The following is a 22,145-nucleotide window of genomic DNA, read 5'->3' on the forward strand; positions in this document are numbered from 1 at the left end:
GGAAGTCTCCGTGTTATCCGGGTTGGCTTGACACGGGTGTATCGTTCAGACAGACGGGCGGTAACGGCACCAGTCGACGGCGACTCTCTCTCTCTCTGCTGCAGTTTAACTTGTTTAACAATATATTTTCCCGTGTTGTTTACCGGCGCTGTTTACCATCAACATGTCGCACACCGTCATCACGACAACGACAACAACGACCAGGGCGTCCGGTGACGGTGTGGTGAACATGGGCTACACCCGGACCATCCCGGGACTGCTGAAGACGGGGCAGATGGTGAGAGTCACGTACAGGTTAACACGGAGTTTACCCGGAATGTCAGCGCTTAACACGGAGTTCGTTCACACCGACACACCGGGACATGTTTAGCTAACGTTAGCCGTGCTCAGAGCACCGTTAGCTTCACGGTTTACGTGAAGACCGCCAACTTTACCTTTTAAGGAAAAGTATTAAATTAACGTATTATTTGAATCGACTCTGCTGTTAATGTTGGTAATTGTATTCATGTTGTAACCGGCTTGTTATTGGTTGTAAATATATGACACGCCGACACGGATAAGTCACTGTGTTTAAATCAGTGAAACTATTTAAACAGTTTCACTGTAACCGTTAATTAGTGCAAACTTGGATGTGATGACAAATTAATTTCACCAGAAAATAAGATGTATGTGTCAGAGATTTTTGAGTTAATCCAGGCTTTCTTGGTGTTAGCTCGAGTTTAAACTGTTGCTACTTAAAGCCACGAGCAGGATCTGGCTAACGGTCCACTTTAGCGCCGGTCGCCATTTTGAAATGCTTTGTAGTGTTCAAATTATTTTATAAATATTATTTTACTAGTATTTTTCTAGTAGAGCTTCAGTGTTGCTCGATATTTGATACTGAAAAATAATTTAAAAAAATATGCTAGTTGTTTTAAACACTCATTAATGCACTATTACTTATATTATTATGTTGTATTACACCTTACATACTTATCAACCTCTAAATCCAACTTGGTTCTTACACTTATTTTAGCTTTTACACTTTATATCCACTTTGTACTTAATTTATCTGACCTGTATTATAGCGTATTATATTTAGATTTGCTTAGTGCTTCTATTCCTGTGAGAGTTTCCCCTCGGGGGATCAATAAAAGTATTTCTGATTCTGATTCTAAACACAATCAAAACGTTTTTGATAAAAGGTCCCTGTGACTGAGAGACGGCGCAGAAATAAACCTGTCAGCGCTCTCCGGTGGACAGACTCTGTAATAAATTACCTCAAACATCTCTGCTGCAATTTCTCGTTAATTTTGGAATCAGAAATCGGTTTATTGCCAAGTAGGTTTTCACGCACGGGGGATTTGCGTTGGGTGTTTTGGTGCTTATCAACGCCTACTCCGCCCCGTAATGGCTAAAAACTTAAACACTTAAGTAGCCTTCATTTTATCTGTTTCTGTTCGGGATCCCAACGGAGCTGACATCCGTCTTGTCCGGTTACTTCTGCGTGAGTGAACGCGATATGTGACGTCAATATCAGAAGAGTAGAATCAGGAAGGACAAGAAAACACATGGATTCACTCTCAGTGTGCATCTAAACGTGGGAGTGTTGATTTGCACTTGTCTGCACGTTTTAATCGTAAAACAATTTATCGTCACCGCAGTTTTATTACTCTGTAAAGCACTTTGAATTGCCTCCAGTGTATGAATTGTGCTACACGAACAACGCTGCCTTGCCTTAACGGTCACAGTAAACAAGAGGAAAGAAATGTACAATAAAAAAATATGTATAATATGTGTTTTTAAAATGAAAAGTGTTTTGTGTAATAGTAATGTGCAGTCGTTCACAGTGTGAAGAATATGTGCAATGCGCGAAAATAATAAACCAAGATTTATAACGCGTCGAGTTCGATTCGGAGGCTTTTTGTTAATGTGACGTGCGGCGGCGATGGGAAACATAAATGCAGATATATGACCCTTTCCCTCTCACATCAACAGCTGACTGATGGAGCTGTTCGCTTCACCTTTTAACAATTTGTAAAAACCCCTCAGAAATGGCGACGAGCCGCTCTGAGTAATTTGTGTAAAGAACAATGCGTTCACTCAGTCGGCGGCCGACGCCTCTCGTCTCGTTACTGTTACTGGATGACGGCTTCGACAGTCGCCTCGCTCATTTGAATACGCGGCCCTTTGCTGTGTTAAAAGCTGTGTTTTGTTTCTCCCAGCTCGCCCTGCTCGTCGCCTTCCTGTGCGTCCACCTCGCCCGGGGTTGGCCCAGCTGGGCGGCCTTCCAGTACTTTGAGGTGGTGACGCTGTGGTTCCTCATCGCCCTCCTCATCTTCTTCCTCATGCACCTGTTCATGCTGCAGGAAAAGATGCCCTGCATCAACTGGATGCTGACGGTAGGGGGAATAAAAATCACATCTGCGTGTGTTTTTAAATATTGTAAGCTTCAGGCTGCAGAGACAAAATCCCCTTCAGCAGGTTAATCGCTTCACCATCTCACTTCTGCTTTTCCGCTGAGTTGTGTAACACCGAGCTGACAGCTTTTTCCTCAGCGTTAAACAACAGGAACTTACTTGGGGTTTCACCCACAGCGCATCCTTTTAGGGTTAAAAAAGGAAGGAAGGAAGCTTCTGTAGTAAATAGAAAGTTGCAGGTGTCCGCTCATTAGTTAGGTTTATATTAAAGATGCACTTCCTGTTTTAATTTCTATTTAATAGCACTCAGTAGTAAAACCAAAAAACAAAGTTTCCTCTCGGCCCGTCGACTCAGCTGTGAACTGAGTTGAGTTTCAGGTGACACGTACAGGATTTTTGAGGCCGATATTGATATTTGAGAGTTTAAAAAAATCCCATAATGATGTATCGGCCGATATTCATTTTCTTTACATAACCAATAACATAAATGAGCACTTGAGGTTCCCTTTAAGGATCGTTGTGGTTTACCTCTACCTGGTGTATCACCCCTAAATGTGGCTTGTGGCTCGTGCTGACTTTGCGCTCTCCGCCGGTGTTGTGGAGATTTGGGAAAACGAGACCTTGTGCAAAACAGCGTGTACGGGGGCGAGCCTCCTACAGCTTTTCAAAATGAATCTCATTTTTACACGAATCATTTCAAACGCTGTGTCTGAGTCTGAGCCAAAGGAAACGCAGAAATGCTTTGTCAAAGGTTGTTTCCAACTCAAAATACAATATTTTCATTAATTTATACTATAACTGCCGTACATATTTCTTTCAATTAATATGTTCTATAATTTCCATACATATTATTTCTGTCGTTTTAACATGTTTTTGTTATGTTTGTTTAAATTAATTCATGCATATTGAGTGCTTATGTTAAGTAGGAACTAAAGTACATATGCGTTACACACGGACATTTTTGAAAGATGCAACAGGAAAATCACGGACTTTTGGTGAGAAGTTAATATCTCTGCATGTGGATTTAAGTTGTAAAGAAGTTGCAAAGAAGAAAAGATGTTTTTCATTTTTGTATTTTGATCGGGGTATTTCAAGAACTCCTTCCCTCTTGGTTATATGCAGCCAGCGAGGTATGTGAAGTATGTTTCCCGAGTGTATTTGTATAGAGTTTTTTTGCAATATATGTGAATGTGTTTATGTTTTACATTGTCATTACTGTAGTTTGACGGTGGATTTCATTGACGGTGAACGTGATAGCGGAGAAAAGAATGAGAAAGGCGATAAATCCATCAGTATCCAGAACCATGGCGTCGTTTATTTCCCGGAGGGAATGATATATACATTAATTAGTTCATTTTCTTTAATGTTCACATCTTAAATTGTTCATAGAAAGTTCCTGTTTTGTTTAAATTTTGGTTTATTGAAGTGATCTCCCTTTAAGCGCTGAGTTGCAGGTCAAAAGACATCTCGGTTAAAAGTGCACTAACTTCGGCTGAAAACTAATATTTCACCTGTTTCACGATGAAATGTTCTCATTTGTATGTATTTATATGTAAACTAGACATCAAAAAACAAAAAGTTACATTTTCAACCATATTTAGCTGAGCTGTCACCTGAGAGAGCAGTGGTTTAAGACTGTACAGTGTAATATGGTTTGAAGATAACTGTTCTGTAAGTTCTTAGGAAGTTTCCTTCTCAGTGTCTTCTGTCACTCGGATGAATCTTTTCTGCTGCTTCAGGAGTTCTTTCATTACTCTGTCGGGACCGTCCTCATCTTCATCGCCTCCATCGTCGCCGCTGTGAAGGCTGGAGGAGTTTCGGCGCTGGTGGCCGGATCGGTACGTAACCACACAGCCGCTGGGATACCTGGGTAAATCTACAGCGGACACACAGTCGACACTTTCTCTGACTCTGTTAGTTAAGGTGACGTCTCACCTGAGAAGTCTGCTCGTTCTTCATCGGCAGCGGAGCGAGTGAGGCGTGTAGAGAAGCCAAAAACAAGAATAATCATAACATTATCTTTAAAAAGATTTAAGACTATAGCATTTTGAAAGAAAAGGCGGATTAGGGGGCGAGGAAGCTCGGATATTTAGGAGTAGAGTGACACTGTAAACACTGCGTTAGAGACAGACGTACTGCTGCTCTGATGTACTGACCTCAGACCAGTTCTCAACCAGAGCTCCCAGTAGTCTGTTAGCATGAGCTGCTAGTGCTGTTTGAAAGCCAGTGGAAAAGATAAAACTGGTCAAGAATGAACTAGTACGAGTCCAGAGACTCATCAGTGTGTCTGCATCAGGTTTAATTCCAGTCCAGCTTCTCCGAAATATAAGTTTGTACTCTGCACAAAATGTTGTCGTCATTCTTATATCTAATTTAATTCAAATAAAAGGAATTTGAATTTAAAAGATAAGATAATCCTTTAATGATCCCCGGAGGGGAATTCAATTTATTTCTAAATGTCGGCAGATTTCTGCGCAGGTGCCGACGAGAGTAACTGATGCAAACCTCCGCTGCTGCCTGTCCAGCCTGAAGGATGCATCTGCTTCTCTCACTGCCACTAAAATGCACTGACATCTGTATTACCTTCATTACCTTCTGTAAAGACAGGAATAAGTCCAGATAAATAGAGAAAAGTGAAAAATAAATAATTAGAAGTATAAGAAATAAAAATGAAAACTATATACAAGAGCAATCAAACCGCACATACGCACTGTACCCGCGACCAGTGTTGTCCTTAAACTAACACTGCAGTACTGTGACGTGACACAGTGGTGTGATTAGTGCATGTAAGAATAAAGGCCTTTACACACCGGGGGGCGTGACCAATAAATAAAGTACTCGCCTGCGAATATTTCAAAACTATTCGTACCGGCAGCGATCCGAATTTGCGACAGTTGTTCAATAAAAGATTCGCTTCAGCTCGTGCTAAAACTCACATGGGTTTCTGATATTAAATATGATAAATATAAATATGATATTCACCTCCGCCCACACAGACGCACTTCTGCCCGAGCTGCCACGACATCGTAGACTTCCAGGTGGAGTCTGGGATCAGGCTTCACTGCGCTGCTGCTGCTGCTGCTGCTGCTGCTGCTGCTGCAGAAATCCTCCCTACACCGTTACCAGTTAATAAAACTGTCTGCGCGTCTTCGGACGAAAAGAAACAGGTCGGCCATTGTGACGTCAGTTCCGCGCAACTTCAGTGGTCGACGCCTTTTATTCGCTGTGAGAAAACTCCGAAAAATCGACCTCGTCCCGTCTGTGACGACATGACAAAAACAACAGTAACCGCACAAACAAACGCCCCCCGGTGTGTAAAGGCCTTTATATGGCACCATCTACTATACCAGCAAACACCAGAACATTATATAATATGAAGAAGTACTAATACTTAGTGTTTATCTGTGTTAATATAGAAATATGATGTAGTACATTATGTAATGAAACAGTATAACATATTAATATATTATAGTGTGGGATATAAAATATAAGGTGAAATGTAGTAATATAGTATAAGGTAATGTGCAGCAATATAGCGTAGAATATAAAATGAAATAAAGTGTAGTATAATATATAATAGCCAATATAGTATAATATGTGATAAAATATAATAAATACTTTGTGTTTCAGCCCGATTCCCTGATTGCAGGCTGGGTTGATGTCTGTGGTTCCTGAAAGCCACCACCCCCCCGTCCTTCCTGCGCCAGTCCCTGTAATTACACAGGAAGTCACGCTGACTTCTTTATTGATAACAATGTTCGCCTGAGGAATCAGTTTCTACAGAAACCTCACATCTCCCCTGCTTCTCTAGCAATGAGAAAATCAGTTTTTTATATTTTATTGTTTTATTACACTTTATAAAATAAGAAATAAAGGGTCAATGTCCACTTGTGACCAGCCAATCAGTTTCAGCAAACATCCCAGTATGATTTAATGCAAAAGGTATTTAAAAGGAATTACTACTTTGCAGTTAAATATTGAACAATTATTTTACTCTTATTTTGTTTCTTGAGTTGCCCCTGTGGACCTGGTTTTGTTGGGGGAGCCCACAGGGAGGTAAAGAGCAGGAGACGTGAACATGAAGTGCAGTTAGTGGCGTTAAGTTGCTGTTCAGACACTTGAATGGACAGAAGCGTTGGGTCGGGCGCTCTGAGGGGTAGAGAGAGTAATCTCCTCAATCTGCTGCTTCAAAACTCCCTCACAAGTGAATTAAATAAACTGCGGGGTCCCCGATAACCAGAACAACACACTCATCAGGAAGGAAGTACCCAAAATAACAACATAAACACATCTAAATAAATTTGAGATTCGTTTTAAAATTGTTTTAAACTATGCACATCGCACAAAATCACGCATGAACAAATGTACACTGCGGTCAGAGTCTGACTACAGCTGCTCGATACCTGCTTATTCACGGGCCACCTGAAGCCTGTAGCGACGGTGTAGCTTAGCACAAGCACCAGCTGGCAGCGGGTGGAGATGTCAGCGCTCTTTACGTCCTCCAGCGCCAACGGCGCGGTTTGTACCGTCTTTGACTGCCGTCGTGTTTCCTTACTTTCTCAGACAGGTGCTTCGTATCCCTCAGTCCCGTAACTGTCCGTTACTGGGTGCACTCCATATTTCAAACACACACATATTGACAATTTGTTTAATTTATTGTTATTATTAATGTTTTTTTTTTTTTTTTTGTGGCTCAAAGGCTCTGCTGGCCCGCTGCCGCTGCTTGTGACGTGTTTTCTCGTTGACGTGGACTGTTGCTGTGTGTTTGTCTGCAGGTGTTTGGCTTCATAGCGACGTTCCTGATGGCCATAAGTTTGTGGACGTCTTACAGCGTGACCTGTGGCTCTCATCAGACCGGTACGTCTGATCCCGCACCTGTTTTTATAATTTGATATATTTTATACTGACGGCAGCTGCTCCTCGTCTCCTTCTGGGTGCAGCGGTAACGAACACAACGCAACAGGACATTTTAGTGACGACGTCCTGCAGGAGACTTTTTAAACCAGTTACAGTAAACTGGAAATAGTAGTAAAAACACCAGTATTTTAACAGGGAGGGAGACACCGACAGACGTAGTGCTGAACAATTAAATACCATAACCTCTGCTTTGCACTATGCAGTGGGCTTTCTAATACAGGTATTAGTATTGTAGTATTCAGACAGTAAGATAGATCTGGAAAAAGACAATAACCAAACCTGAAATAATCTGTTACCAGTTTACAGAACATGCTATCAGTGCAGACCTGCAAACGAGGGCGAGGGCGAGGGCGGTATGTATATGTTTGGATACTCCGCTAGTAGTTAAGCCCTCTTGTTTTCATTTGCTGGTTGACTACAGCTACAGTAACGTTACCCAAATCCGTTGTCTCCATTTTGTCTATAAGAAGCGCAGAGAAGTGGTTGAAGTGGAAAAAGTGGCAAGAAAGAGGTTCAGGAAATCCTGGTTCAGGACAGAAGACAAAGAAACCATCACGCAGTTGAACTGAGCCTCTCGGGGGCAACGTATCCAAAACACGTGCAGCCATTGTTTTGTGTCCTGGCTCCGCCCACATCAGGTGGGTGGAGATTCAGAGGTGTACGTCTGGCTTTGTGCTCACTGACGTCTGTTTACCCGAATGGAGAAACAATCAACCAATCGGTGCTTTGTAGAATGGGGATGTCATCGCTAGCCAGCAGTGGTGGAAAGTAGCTAATTACTGTACTTAAGTTCAGTTTTGAGGTATTTCCATTTTATGTTACTTTATATTTCTTCTCCACTACATTTAAACCTGTTAATATTGTACTTTTTTACTTCACACATTTAGTTATTAGTTACTTTACAAATTCAGATTATTAAGCCAAAATATTATCAATAAATAAAATTTTATGGATTAAGCTACAAAGCATTATAGAAAATAATAATAATAAAATAGCCTCACCTTTACGAGCTGCAACATTAAAGTGATACATACATGAATCTATCAATAAGTATAATCCAATATTAGAAGTACATTTTTCTGAAATGGGCCATTCTGCACAATGAGTCCTTTCACTTTTGGTACTTTAAGTATATTTTGATGTCAATACTTTTGTACATTAAGTAACATTTTGAATTCAGGACGTTTACTCGTAACATAGTATTTTTACACTGCGGTATTTCTACTTTTAAAGAAGTAAAAGTACTTGCTAGTACCAGCTACCGTCTTGATGCGCCTCTTGTACTTTACTTGAGTATTTCCATTTTCTGCTTCTTTATACGTGTACTCCACGACATCTTAGAGGGAAATAGACCGCAGAGGAGGGGAGATTGTCCACCAGTTAATCGATCGCAGATGGCGCCGTTAATATACCTGGACGGCCCGACCAAGTGAAGTCTACGTGTGGGAAATACTTCTTGATCTTTTGTAACCAAACCACTTCCGCTACTGAAGTCGCTCCCCTTTTCTGGAACCAGCTCCTCCACCGTGGAGCCGGCAGCAGTGTTACTTTCGCTTTCAGCCGCGCTTGTTGCTGCTGTGCGTGACGTTGCGACGTCATTACGTCAGCAAGTCGGGATGTTGCCGTTGTCACGGTATGAGTTTTATCATATTACGAATTATACCGGTGTTATCGTGAACGATGTGATGTGGCACACCTCTAGTGCTAATCAGCCGTTAAAGGGGAACTGAACGGCAGAATGTCAAGATTTCCTCCAACACTGAAGCAACTGTTTGTTTCGTGAAAGAAACTTCAACAGATAATCAGACATGTGAGTCAGATTCACATGATAGAAATCATTTTTACTGCAGTGAACTAACTTTTCTGTCTTTCTCTTTTCAATCTTCCCTTCATCACTTTTCTCTGTGCTGGTTTTCCTCCCTTCATTCCCTTCCTTTCATACCTCCCTCCCTCCCTTCCTTCCCATCATCCCTTTCAGGTGCAGCCGTGTAATAAGCGATCCGTCGTGAAGGAACCAGATGTTGGCAGTTTGCTGTGTCCTGGTTAATTTTCTGCCTAGCGACCACCTGGATAAATATACAAATATAATTCTTACTGCAGAGGTAATGGAACATCTGATCCAGGACCAGCCGTCGTTTTCAACAATCTGAAACGTAAATATCCCTGATCATCACAGTAACAACCCGAACGGGCCGCCATTACAGTATTACTCATTTATCATTGACCTCTAAAGTCACATTTTCATGTTAAAGGTGCTCAGTGTCACATTTTAACCATCAATTTATCAGTAACACATTTAGTAGAATCAACAAATGACTCTGCGGTGCAAACAATCAGTCACCTGATGTTGTTGTCACGACTACATTTCCCATCATCCCCGCCGCTTCCCTCCCTGACTTTCCCTCCCCCGAAAAGGTTGACATTTTGGTTTTTACAAGTTTTTCCCAACCTTCCACCATCTGCTATCAAAGTTTTTTCAGAAAAGTTGAAGCTGTGTTTGCTCTAAAAGAACAGCGCCCTCTTCCTGTTGTGTACCAAAAAGACATCCAGACAATTTCCCTCTGAAATCTCACAAGTCTAAGTGCAGCCACGGTCCTGCGTCTGTGTCGCCTTTGTTGCATTTGCTTGATTTGCTTGATTCGTGATCAAATGTCTCATCCATTCCAACTTTTTTTTTTATTCTACTTAGAAAATTCCTCAAGCTCCGTAAAAGCAGTCTGGACCACTGATGTATTAAAGTCTTTAAAATCACTTTTCTTAAATCCCCAGCAATGAAATTATGCACAGTTTAGCCCTGTTAGCCTGCTATGCTAATTTTTGCTAGCACACTAAAATATTAATGTGCAAATATTGTCATTATTCTAGGGTGCTAACAAACAGTAACAAGCTAATGTTTTACATAAAATAACTTGCATGCTAATGACTTTGTTAGCATGTTAAAACAATACTCAGGGGCTAATACGTATGTGTGCTAAAAAAAAAGAATAGCATGCTAAGAATTTATGTGAATTGAAGCAATGAAAAAGGAAACATTAGCATGCTAACAATGCAAACAAACAAAAACCAAGAAAAAATTGCTGCATCTTACTGTAATTAAAAGATAAGTCTGGTGATAATAAATGTTTTTGTTATTGTCAACAAATCCAATGTGCAGAACCAAACCAATAATGAACTGATCTACTAACAAGTATGCCCCAAACACTCACTACAGCACCACATGTGGATTCATCCGCCGCTGGAAATAGTCCCCAACAGATGCACTGTTTCCTCCTGTTAGTCTGATAAAAACTACAGCAAGCAGCTGTTTGAGGAAACTACTGAGCCTTTTTAAACAGGAAACTATCTGTGAGGTGTTTTTAAAGATCTTCAGCAGGAACCAACGGGCTCGCAGCTGAGAGCTGCAGACAGGAAGTCAGACGGTACTGAGAGACGGACTAACATGTTGTTGGTTTGGATCTGCACATGGGATTTGTTGACAACAGGAAAAATGTAGAATAGCACCAGTGATATCCTTCAAACAGTAATTTCACTACTGTTTTAAAAAGAATGTGCCACTGATTTGAGATATTAATGGTAAAATTAACTTTTACTAAAGTGAACTAAACCTTCCTTTGTCTGGGTGGGAAAGTAACTCCCGTGACATCAGCTTCCCACAGTTAGAGTTCAGAGAACAGCCGCACTGTCTGATGTGGAAATCAATTTGCTGTTAACTTCAGCAGCCATAACTTCAGTATCAAAGGACTCTGTGCAGCGTTTATTACAGTTTCACTACAATACGCTGTCTAGTTTTTCTCAGACACGACCCGTACGACTGTCCTTGGTGCTTTTAAAAACACAAACTCAATTGAATTTAAAATCTGAATTTCAGTAACAGTTTTAAATGATGCAGTGCCCACATTAAACTGAAATGATTCTGACTTCTATGGAGCCTGCCAGGGGTTCATATGGTAGAGAAAACCACTGGTGTGGAACTCTGTTTACACGGATTAATAAATGTAACGCATATATTAAGAAAACGTGCACAGATTAATAAAGCGTACAATAAAACGAATTATAAACTAATAATAAAACAGATATTATGAATTATTATGAATCGATACACATGGATAAATGAAATGTATGCACGGATTAGAAACATTTATGCACGGATTCTAAATCATGTATGGATTAAAAAAATATACGCATGGATTAGTAAAGGTATGTACGGATTGATAGAAGTCACACATGGATTATAGAAACGTATGAATAAAATGTACAAACGGATAAAACGTATGCATGAGTTAATAAAACATTTGTACTGATTAATAAAACCTACACATGGAATAATAAATGCACATATGGATGAATAATCTGTATACGAACACATGGATTTATAAAACATACGTACGAATTAATAAAATGTGCCCATTGATATTATTAAAATGTACTTAGGGATTAATTTAAAGGGATCAGGGATTGTATAAACAGATTATAAAAACATGCATGGATTAATAAAATGTACGCACAGATTAATAAACTAAGCTTTTGAAATTATGAAACAAGACTTCTGGATTATGCATCTGGCATTCAGATTAAAAGCAGGCAAATGTAATTGTTTAGAAAAAGCTTTAATGCAGAATTTAATTCTCACAGCCGCTGAATGAAAGCACAGACTGATAACTGGCATCAGGAAAATAGTGAAAATACTATAAATATCCAGTTTTCTGCACTTAATAGAAAACAATAAGTCACAACATGTTAGCCATAGTACAATTCTCTTTGACTCTTAAAGCACAAGATATATGTGGCCTGAATTTTATCCTTGCATGTTGTAGTATTTTCACTATTTGTCTGACTTTAATTATTAATCTGTGCTTTCCTTTAGTGATTGTAAACATTTTAGTAATCTGTGTGCACAGATTTCCACATCATATGGCCGCCAGCTCCGTAGTTTTCTGTGCCATTGAACAGAAGTCACCTGTGGCTAGCAGTAGTGGATTAAAATGCAGTTTGTCTTCTGGTTCTGCAAACATTTCTGATGGACTGAACATTCACCTGAAGCAAAGTGGTAAAGTGCACTGTTACTGATAATATCAGTAATCTTGCTTGTTAGCCAAGATAACCTTTTTTATTGGTTTTCTCTGAACTGTATTGCCATTGTGTTGTTTTTGCCAACAGTAGCTAACTAGTTTTGCTAGATTCAATATATATATATATATATAATAGTTTTACTTTACGGTAAAAGTAAAGCCTCATTAACTGTGAAAGAAGATACAAGTTTGATAGGGAGGAACGATAAAGTAGTGGCACACCTCCGTCAAAACTACCCTTGCTAACCACAGCATTGTTGTGTATGAATGAAGTAAGACAACCTTGAACCACAGAAATATTATGAGTGTGTTAATTATGTGCTAGCATTAGCTAACAAGCTAATTCTGGACTAACGTGGCCCCATTGTTGATAATCAACGCAATCTTACTTTTTAGCCAGAATAACCTTTTCTCTTCATTTGCTTTCAATGGAATTACCGTTACAGACAATTATATAGACTTAGATAATACAAATGTACGTATATAAGTCAGCATGTTAGCTAGCTTGCTGACCTTTTAACACACAGAAGTCAGTGCCATTTATATTTACATTTTTACCAGAGTTCTTTTTAAGTCATTCAAGTTTACCAGTTAGCTAAACTATGGAAAGTTATGGGGAAAAAGCCAATTGACTCTTTTTAACCAATCATATTATTTCTGCTGCTGGAGTGGTTCTGCCTCTGAGAAATGTTTGTAGAATTAAAAATCAAATTTGCTGTTTAACTCTGGGTGCTGGAAGACAGAGGGTGTGGTCTGTGATTTAGTGGGAACGTTTCCTGCCATTTCTTGTTACAAAACTCTTGATGATGTGAAACTGAACTCTGCTTTCAGTCAGAGACGTTAATCCTCAGATTACTGCCTTAAATGTTGATCAGATGCCAAACATCTTAGCGTGATGCTTCAGATTTTACACTGACGGTGTCCTTACATTTCCTCTGAAGCAGCTCCGAGTACAGAATGAAGGATTTATGTCTAATTTGATTCAAATCGAATGTATCACTTTGACTATGACCATGTGGAAGTTTAGGTTTACTGGACAAATTGTAATGGATTTACAGATTATTGTCTTACTTCTGGTGCATCCCTTAAAGCCCCTACACACTGTGTGATAACAGCTGTCCAACAGGTTAACTCCATGTCACGCTGTGAGACAGGTATAGTAAAATGTTAGTTGCGTCAGTTCGTACGACATCAGTTTTGAAGCAGTTGTAGCTTAGTGAATTGTAGCTTTACGATGTAAGTAGAACAAAAGTGCTAAATTTTCGAGTTGTGAAGACCTCTACTACGAAACTGACGCGTGGAAAACCGACCTGACCCCAATATGCATAAATGAAATTTCAAAATAAAACAAATCTGATTCGACTGCTGCCGAGGAAAGTAGGACTGTCACTTTTTTTTTTTAAATCAAGTTTTTGAGTTCGAACAAATTAACGTAATATGTTCGAAGTTAATTTGAACGCAAACCACATAACCTAATCCTAAACTGCGTTTATAGAAATGATGTTCATTCGCGGTGCCTCTGCTGCCTCACTTGAGTGACGAGCTAAACGTAAGTTACTGTAAGGCAATTGCATTTTATAACGTTAGCCTTTTACAACGTTAGCAAACAGTATTAGCTTATCCACAAGTTTTCCATCAATGGTGTTGAAGCCAAAATGCTTCTACATTTAATTTTTTAAAAATAGTTGGGTAGCGTAATTGTCCGTTCATCACGGCTTGCTAGCTTACCATATTTTTCATTAACAAGAGAACAACAACTAGTCTAGTTTTCTGAGAGGGTAGCAAGGCATCAGTAGATCAGATCGTCATTTTACGAATCAACCCGCAGGAGTACAAGCCACGCCCTGCTGGCAATACAAGGGGACCTTACGAAACCAGTTCAGACTGAATATAATTTGGAAACAGGTCCTGGGTCGGGTCTTGTTTATTCGGTACTGAGTGGACCCGTGAACACCTCTCTTGGGTATAGCAGCTTTCACATTGCGAAGTTGAGTCCTATGTTTCTGAAACGGTCCACAAAGCTCTTAATCGGCGGCTAAAGTTGGTGGACTTGTCTCGCAGTGTGACGCAGGAGCTCCATTTTACCACGTCTCTCACAGGTTGTCAACTTCGCACAGTGTATAGGGCTCTTGACAGTGTAACACCCTGTTATAGTCACAACTATTCAAAAGCTGTTTTCTACAAAGTACAACATTGCTGCATTTCACTTTCAGATATTGTTTTTAAGTTTCTGTGATGGTCCAAGATGTTCACATTTGCTGTGTATTTGCTGCTTCACCGTTTTGTATTTTATTTTTGGTCTGGACCAGTTTGACATATGAAAGCTTTATTTCTATTATTCTATTAGATGCACTGATAAAACTTAAATGGCGATAACAAAGTTAAATGATCCAATCTGATATCAGCACTTGTTTAGTATCACTGGACAAAAATAATTGAGATCTTTGAGATGTGTGCTTTGATTTGTTTCAAGATTTTGTATTTCTATTGTTGAACTTTTGATATACCGAGTTTTGCCATCAGTATCTGCCCAGTATCCAGTTCTGGTATCGAATTTGGATATTTTTTATTGGTGCATCCTTTATTTTTTGACCCTAAAGCTGGGTTTTATATTGCTGCCTGGAAGTTTTGTGTGGAACCGGAATGAATCTGTCCATCAGTCGGAGTTTGGCCCTTTTGTGTTTTCAGAAGCAGATTCCAGCTCTGCAGATGACGGAGACTCTGAGCGGTAACCGTTAACATTAGTGTTGTCATCCACTTTTGTCCTTTTCAGAAAATATTCTTAACACAAACTTATCAAAGATTCATTCTGGCTCCAGGCCAGACAAAACCAGACTGTTTACATTATTTATTTAGCAATTATGTATTTTTTCTGATGCTTAATGATGCTATTCTCACTGATGCAAAGTGGCCTGATGTAAGGCTGTTTGTCCACTGGGAGATACAGTACACTGGTGGATGGTCTGGTGGCTAGTAAGTGCTGATCCTGGACCGTCATGCGATGTGTCGTGGTTTTGGATGGACGCAGAACCTGGAAAAATTGGTTTCGCAAAGAAAGTTGGGAATACAAACTCAGGGTTTCTTTTTTGAATGGTTTGCATTGACTTTAATTGAAAAGACTTTTCTCGGGCAAATTACTTTTTTTGTTACTTTACACCTGCCTCTCATTTTTTTTTTCTTGACCTTGAAAACAGCAGTTTCCAGGTACATTTAGTTTCTGTTCTGGACTTCTCGATTGTGTCACACGATCTTCCGATCCTTTCTTAGCAATGGAAGGACTTCTCGTCCATCCAGTTCATTCTTGACGTTGAAAACAGCGGCTTACAAAACTAAAAATCTGTCTGCTGAGAAAGATTGTGTGATATGATCGAAAGCTACTAAATGGACCCTGAGCTGAGATTGTTTTGTCGCCTGCTGTTTCCAAGGTCAAGAACGAACTCTGTTAAAAAACAAACAATGAACCCCATGATTAGCCCTGACCGACACTGATAGAAGAGACCTTTCTGGGTCAGAGTAAATATATGTTTTTTTTGTTACTTTACAACTGTCTGACAGTGAGTGGGCAATGATGCAGATGATCGCCTTCCTCCCGGTGAGTTCGTAGTTTCAACCTCTTTCCCGTAACACAGTTCACGAACCTCTGAGTGACTGAAATGTCCGGGTTATGTGAGATATCCATTCACGGTTCTGGATCAGCGCTAGTAGCTAATGAGCTAAAACATGAAAAAACACCAGTATTGTCCTTAAATCATGATGGGCCCAGTGGAGACAGACACCCTGATAGATTAGATTATTTAGGTTTTTCTCCAAAGTGCCTTAATGTTCTGTTGTTGTATAGATCGGTCTATTAACCTGCTATATGCAAGCTAATGGGCCGATTTCGGTTTCAGCGAAGAAAGAAACTGAAGAAAATGGAACCACATTTAAAATGGTGAGGTGTGTCTTAAGGTTTGTGCTGGTGGGGTGGAGAAATGAAGTGGTTTTATTATGTTTTAGAAGCAAAGATGTCCACAGTATTATAAGTCACATCACAAAGAGCTCACATGACTTACGTTGTTTTTCTACATTTTTAAAATGTGTTTCAACTACAAGTTGTGATTTGTTGCATGTTGTAAATTAAAGGCTCATGGCACCATTTCTGTCTCAAATGCTAATTTCAAGTTTGTATTAAATACAACCAATGCCAAAAAAGATTTGATTATGTCATAAAACAACATACACATAACACAAATATGTACAAAATATATATACTAATATATTTTCATTATATACAAAAAAGCAATTAATCTTTCACGAGACATCGACATACAAACTAAATAAAATGAAATTAAATTATAAGTAGTACAAACTAGATTTTATGCAAAAAAATTAATGGACCAATTTGTACAACTATAGAATAACCAGATACATTTCTACCACGTAAAGCCCCTAATTAGGTTACTGTGGTATGGCCTTTTATCGTAGCTCCACTGCAGGTGACATTAAAATATCGGGGTTGAACGCTTTTTATTTTAGGCAAACAGAATAGATTGAGTCTTTACTAAATGTAGTAATTTTCAATATCAAAGACACATTTTTAACTTTCTAACAAAGCTTAATCATCAGCATACAGGGGGAAAAAAAAAATCACAACTTATATTATTTACATATATTAGAAAGAATAAGGGTCCTAAGATCGACCCCTGTGGTACGCCACGTGTGACCACTCCCGGATCTGCAATCATTTCTATCTGATGTTCCGAGTGAAAAGCTTCAACGTTCAGAACTGATTTATCAGGTAATTAAAATCTTGTAGCAAAAAAAAAAAAACATTTGAATTTTTGTTTAAAAAATGTCTTTAATGTATGAAAGTTAATGACGGTAGGTTATTTAATTTGATCGTAGAAGATGGAATGGGTGTATTCTTTATGTCTACTTCTTTGTTCACTTTTTACATTTTGCATGTGGCCAAACTTCTCACAGCTAATGTTTGAGACTAGAGGACTGTTTGATACTGAAAGCAGGTTTAAATATAACTAACACAGAAAGTACTGTGTTATTTTCAGTCTCGGTCACATGCATACATACATACATTATTATGTGTTAATGGTTGATACACCAACCAGAGTGGGAGATCTTAAGCTTACTTGTGTGTTTTCATTTCAGCTTTAGCTGTAATTCTGATTTTTTTTGTTGTTTCTTAAAGCCATTTTGTCACCGATGATGATTTAAATAAATAAATAAATGTTCATAATTAATCTTAAGTATAAACGAGATACCGAATGGCTCGTGTTAAACGTGTTGCACAAGAGACTAGTTAGATCTTTAGTGATCTAAACAGGATCTGAACCAGCAGAGATCTCGGGTCTTTCTGAGCTTCCACACGGAGAATAATTAGACCTGCAGTTCGAATGAGATTAAATAAATAAAATGAATAAATATTAAATGAATAAATATTTAAAAATCTTTTCTGGTAGAGATAACTTACTGTTTAAAATATCTTATGTATTAGCACCGAGATACTTGAAAGATCCATTATTGATTTAATTTGTAATAAAATACACTTTTACATCAATTTTACACAAAACAGACTGAATCTCTTTCTCTGTTTTTGGACTAAATAAACAGTTTGAAGAAACACTTTAGACTCTAGGAACCAAAGACTGACATTTGGCGTTATCCTCGATGTTTTATGGACTAAATGATGGCGTAGAAGTATTAAGTGGATCCGTCAGTAATGAGAATAATGATCAGTTGCCGGTGAGACTAAAAATAAAGTCCTAATGGTGTCCAGTGCTGTGGCTCTGAGGCGACGCACCCCTTCAGTCCGGGCAGCAGCTCTGGAGGCTGGGAGGAAACTCTGCACAGGGGAGGGCATGATGGGAAGCATGAGTCACGGCTGCCTCTCGTCCCCCTTCAGGCCGCTTCGTTTCCAAACCCTGCTGCTGCTGCTGCTGCTGATGATGATGATGATGATGATGATGATGATGATGATGAGCTGCTCCCGCTCACAAACATCCACTGCAGGTTTTATTGTAACGTCGATGTGATGCGAACGGGCGGGACGGCGCTGATACAAGACCTCGGATCTACTGGTGTTACTGGTGTTTCTGTTAGTTTCTGTTACTGGTGTTTCTGTTAGTTTCTGTTACTGGTGTTACTGTTTTTACTGGTGTTACTGTTAGTTTCTGTTACTGGTGTTTCTGTTTCTGGTGTTACTGTTAGTTTCTGTTACTGGTGTTTCTGTTAGTTTCTGTTACTGGTGTTACTGGTGTTTCTGTTTCTGGTGTTACTGTTGTTACTGTTAGTTTCTGTTACTGCTGTTTCTGTTAGTTTCTGTTACTGGTGTTACTGGTGTTACTGTTACTGGTGTTACTGGTGTTTCTGTTAGTTTCTGTTACTGGTGTTACTGGTGTTTCTGTTAGTTTCTGTGACTGGTGTTTCTGTTAGTTTCTGTTACTGTTGTTACTGGTGTTTCTGTTAGTTTCTGTGACTGGTGTTTCTGTTACTGGTGTTACTGTTAGTTTCTGTTACTGGTGTTACTGGTGTTACTGTTTCTGGTGTTACTGTTACTGTTGTTACTGGTGTTTCTGTTACTGGTGTTACTGGTGTTTCTGTTACTGGTGTTACTGGTGTTACTGTTACTGTTGTTACTGGTGTTTCTGTTACTGGTGTTACTGGTGTTTCTGTTACTGGTGTTTCTGGTGTTTCTGTTTCTGGTGTTACTGGTGTTTCTGTTACTGGTGTTTCTGTTAGTTTCTGTTACTGGTGTTTCTGTTACTGTTGTTACTGGTGTTACTGTTACTGGTGTTACTGGTGTTACTGTTACTGTTGTTACTGGTGTTTCTGTTACTGGTGTTACTGGTGTTTCTGTTTCTGGTGTTACTGGTGTTACTGTTTCTGGTGTTACTGGTGTTACTGTTTCTGGTGTTACTGCTGTTTCTGTTACTGGTGTTACTGGTGTTTCTGTTACTGTTGTTACTGGTGTTTCTGTTACTGGTGTTACTGCTGTTTCTGTTACTGGTGTTACTGGTGTTTCTGTTACTGGTGTTACTGGTGTTTCTGTTTCTGGTGTTACTGGTGTTTCTGTTACTGGTGTTTCTGTTAGTTTCTGTTACTGGTGTTTCTGTTACTGTTGTTACTGGTGTTACTGTTACTGGTGTTACTGGTGTTACTGGTGTTACTGTTACTGTTGTTACTGGTGTTTCTGTTACTGGTGTTACTGGTGTTTCTGTTTCTGGTGTTACTGGTGTTTCTGTTACTGGTGTTTCTGTTAGTTTCTGTTACTGGTGTTTCTGTTACTGTTGTTACTGGTGTTACTGTTACTGGTGTTACTGGTGTTACTGTTACTGTTGTTACTGGTGTTTCTGTTTCTGGTGTTACTGGTGTTTCTGTTACTGGTGTTACTGGTGTTTCTGTTACTGTTGTTACTGGTGTTACTGTTACTGGTGTTACTGGTGTTTCTGTTTCTGGTGTTACTGGTGTTTCTGTTACTGGTGTTACTGGTGTTTCTGTTACTGGTGTTTCTGTTAGTTTCTGTTACTGGTGTTACTGGTGTTTCTGTTAGTTTCTGTTAGTTTCTGTTACTGGTGTTACTGGTGTTTCTGTTACTGTTGTTACTGGTGTTTCTGTTACTGGTGTTACTGGTGTTTCTGTTACTGTTGTTACTGGTGTTTCTGTTACTGGTGTTACTGGTGTTTCTGTTACTGGTGTTTCTGTTAGTTTCTGTTACTGGTGTTACTGGTGTTTCTGTTAGTTTCTGTTACTGGTGTTTCTGTTACTGGTGTTACTGTTACTGGTGTTACTGGTGTTTCTGTTACTGGTGTTACTGTTACTGGTGTTACTGTTACTGGAGTTTCTGTTACTGGTGTTACTGTTACTGGTGTTTCTGTTACTGGAGTTACTGTTAGTTTCTGTTACTGGAGTTTCTGTTACTGGAGTTTCTGTTACTGGTGTTACTAGTGTTTCTGTTACTGGTGTTACTGGTGTTTCTGTTACTGGTGTTTCTGTTAGTTTCTGTTACTGGTGTTACTGTTACTGGTGTTACTTGTGTTACTGGTGTTACTGTTACTGGTGTTACTTGTGTTACTGGTGTTACTGGTGTTTCTGTTACTGGTGTTACTGTTAGTTTCTGTTAGTTTCTGTTACTGGTGTTACTGTTACTGGTGTTACTGTTACTGGTGTTACTTGTGTTACTGGTGTTACTGTTACTGGTGTTACTGTTACTGGTGTTACTTGTGTTACTGGTGTTACTGTTACTGGTGTTACTGGTGTTTGAATCTGTGTCTGCAGGTTTCCAGGCAGCTCAGAAGAACCTGAAGTGAGGAAACGTCGCCACCTGCTGGAACAAACCTCAGTGACAACACAACACAACACATACTGTATGTGAGACATTTAATTTTAAAACAGAGCAATAATATGTAACAAATCAATTATAAATACAGTAAATAAAGATGTGATATACAGTGTATCACAAATATAAATGATTTGAACAGCTTTTACAGGGAGGGTACAGCAATATATTCACAATTTCCTTAAAAAAAACTTATTTGTAAATTTACATTTGTGAAAATATAATTTTGTCATAATTTGAGGCCAAGTTTACCGTAATGTCCCTGCAGGGAAGTGAGAAGTTTTACATCAAATGTTTAACAATAAAGGTCTTGATGAGTAGATGAGAAACATTTAAAAAGAACATGAATTAAACTATTTAGTTATTTTTCAAGCAAAACTCCCCAAAACAGAATATTTTTGGTCCGTTGGTTTCCAAAAAGATCTGAAAACATCGCCCTGGGCTTCAGGAAACTGTGGTGGGTGTTCATCATATTTGTTCTGGCATTTTATCGACCAGATTAAATAATCAGTTATTTGATTAATCAAATAATGACAATAAATCGTTAGTTGCAGCCCATGTCTTAATGTTGAATGAGTACGGCTGCAAATTAAATGTGAAACAGTTCACAGAAAGAAAACATTTATGAATAATTTGAATTTCTTTCACCTTATTAGACGTAACAACTTTCCTACTTCCGGTATGACGTCTTTCGGTCTGTTTTTATTAGGAAACGTGTGCGCGCGCGCGTGTGACAGAGGGGTGTGTCCTCCTCAGTCTCCATGGAAACGGTATCAAACACGGAAGTTGTCCATCCAGTCTGCTGCAGGTAAAGAACACAACAAACCTCGGATCTCACCTGTTTATTTAACCGAACCCGGGTGAATAAAAAGTGGTTTTGGGGTTTAGTTGCTCTTTAAAACCTCATTATCGCGAGACGATGCTTCTTCTTCGTCTGTTATCGGACACAGCTAATTTTCGTCTCTTTTTTTCGGCACTTTCATCACTTAAACTGCGAACAACGAGCTGATTGACGGACAAAAACAGCTGATAAACAGCCGGTTAACGGTTTATTTACGTGACTTTGTTCTACTTCCCGTTTAATGAACGACTGAATTCTTAAAAGTTGTTATTTGAAATACCGTGCGTTAGCGTTAATTTCCCCGGAAATGAAAACCTTTTCGGATCCGGTCATACCTTCAAAATAAAATGTAATTTTACTCAACATGAACATCTTTCAAAATAAAGTCAGTAGAGAGTTTAGTACAATACAAAGTGAAGAAGTGGAATTACCTTTAACAGCCCATTTTAATTAATATAATTACATATATATCTTTATTACTTTTAGTTTTTTTTCAGTGTATTTGAATGTATGGATTGGCCCTTATTTTGCAACATGTAGGTATACTGCCATTGACTGGTGGAAAGTAACTACGTACATTTACTCAA

At 39.1% G+C, this 22,145-nt stretch overlaps 2 protein-coding genes across 8 annotated transcripts in view; both read left to right on the forward strand.

Moving 5' to 3' along the window:
• Window positions 1-16,520, forward strand: cmtm7 (CKLF-like MARVEL transmembrane domain containing 7). Its single transcript, XM_044206871.1, has 5 exons — window positions 1-277; window positions 2,205-2,381; window positions 4,139-4,237; window positions 7,175-7,256; window positions 9,295-16,520. Exons 1-5 carry the CDS (start codon window positions 164-166, stop codon window positions 9,306-9,308), a joined length of 486 nt encoding a protein of 161 aa, XP_044062806.1. The 5' UTR covers window positions 1-163; the 3' UTR covers window positions 9,309-16,520.
• Window positions 16,521-20,655: 4,135 nt separating this feature from the next.
• The window catches only part of nek11 (NIMA-related kinase 11), a 64,804-nt gene continuing 63,314 nt past the window's right edge, over window positions 20,656-22,145 (forward strand). For 2 of the 7 annotated variants that reach the window (XR_006379098.1, XM_044206870.1), the window contains exon 1: window positions 20,819-21,525. The gene's annotated coding sequence lies outside the window, so the exon portion shown is untranslated. Of the gene's footprint in view, window positions 20,746-20,818; window positions 21,526-22,145 lie in introns of those variants that run through there. The other 5 variants (XM_044206865.1, XM_044206864.1, XM_044206867.1 and 2 more) reach the window with 4 other exon arrangements.

The sequence above is a fragment of the Siniperca chuatsi genome, linkage group LG9 (assembly GCF_020085105.1).
Source record: "Siniperca chuatsi isolate FFG_IHB_CAS linkage group LG9, ASM2008510v1, whole genome shotgun sequence".
In the NCBI taxonomy this organism is placed as follows: Eukaryota; Metazoa; Chordata; class Actinopteri; order Centrarchiformes; family Sinipercidae; genus Siniperca; species Siniperca chuatsi.

What these genes read in the sequence shown, in the direction of transcription:
- cmtm7 (XM_044206871.1), top strand. Translation starts at nt 164, where the DNA reads ATGTCGCACACCGTCATCACGACAACGACAACAACGACCAGGGCGTCC. An exon ending in GCATCAACTGGATGCTGACG is followed by an intron (nt 2,382 to 4,138) that starts GTAGGGGGAATA and finishes CTGCTGCTTCAG; the next exon opens with GAGTTCTTTCATTACTCTGT. An exon ending in CGGCGCTGGTGGCCGGATCG is followed by an intron (nt 4,238 to 7,174) that starts GTACGTAACCAC and finishes GTTTGTCTGCAG; the next exon opens with GTGTTTGGCTTCATAGCGAC.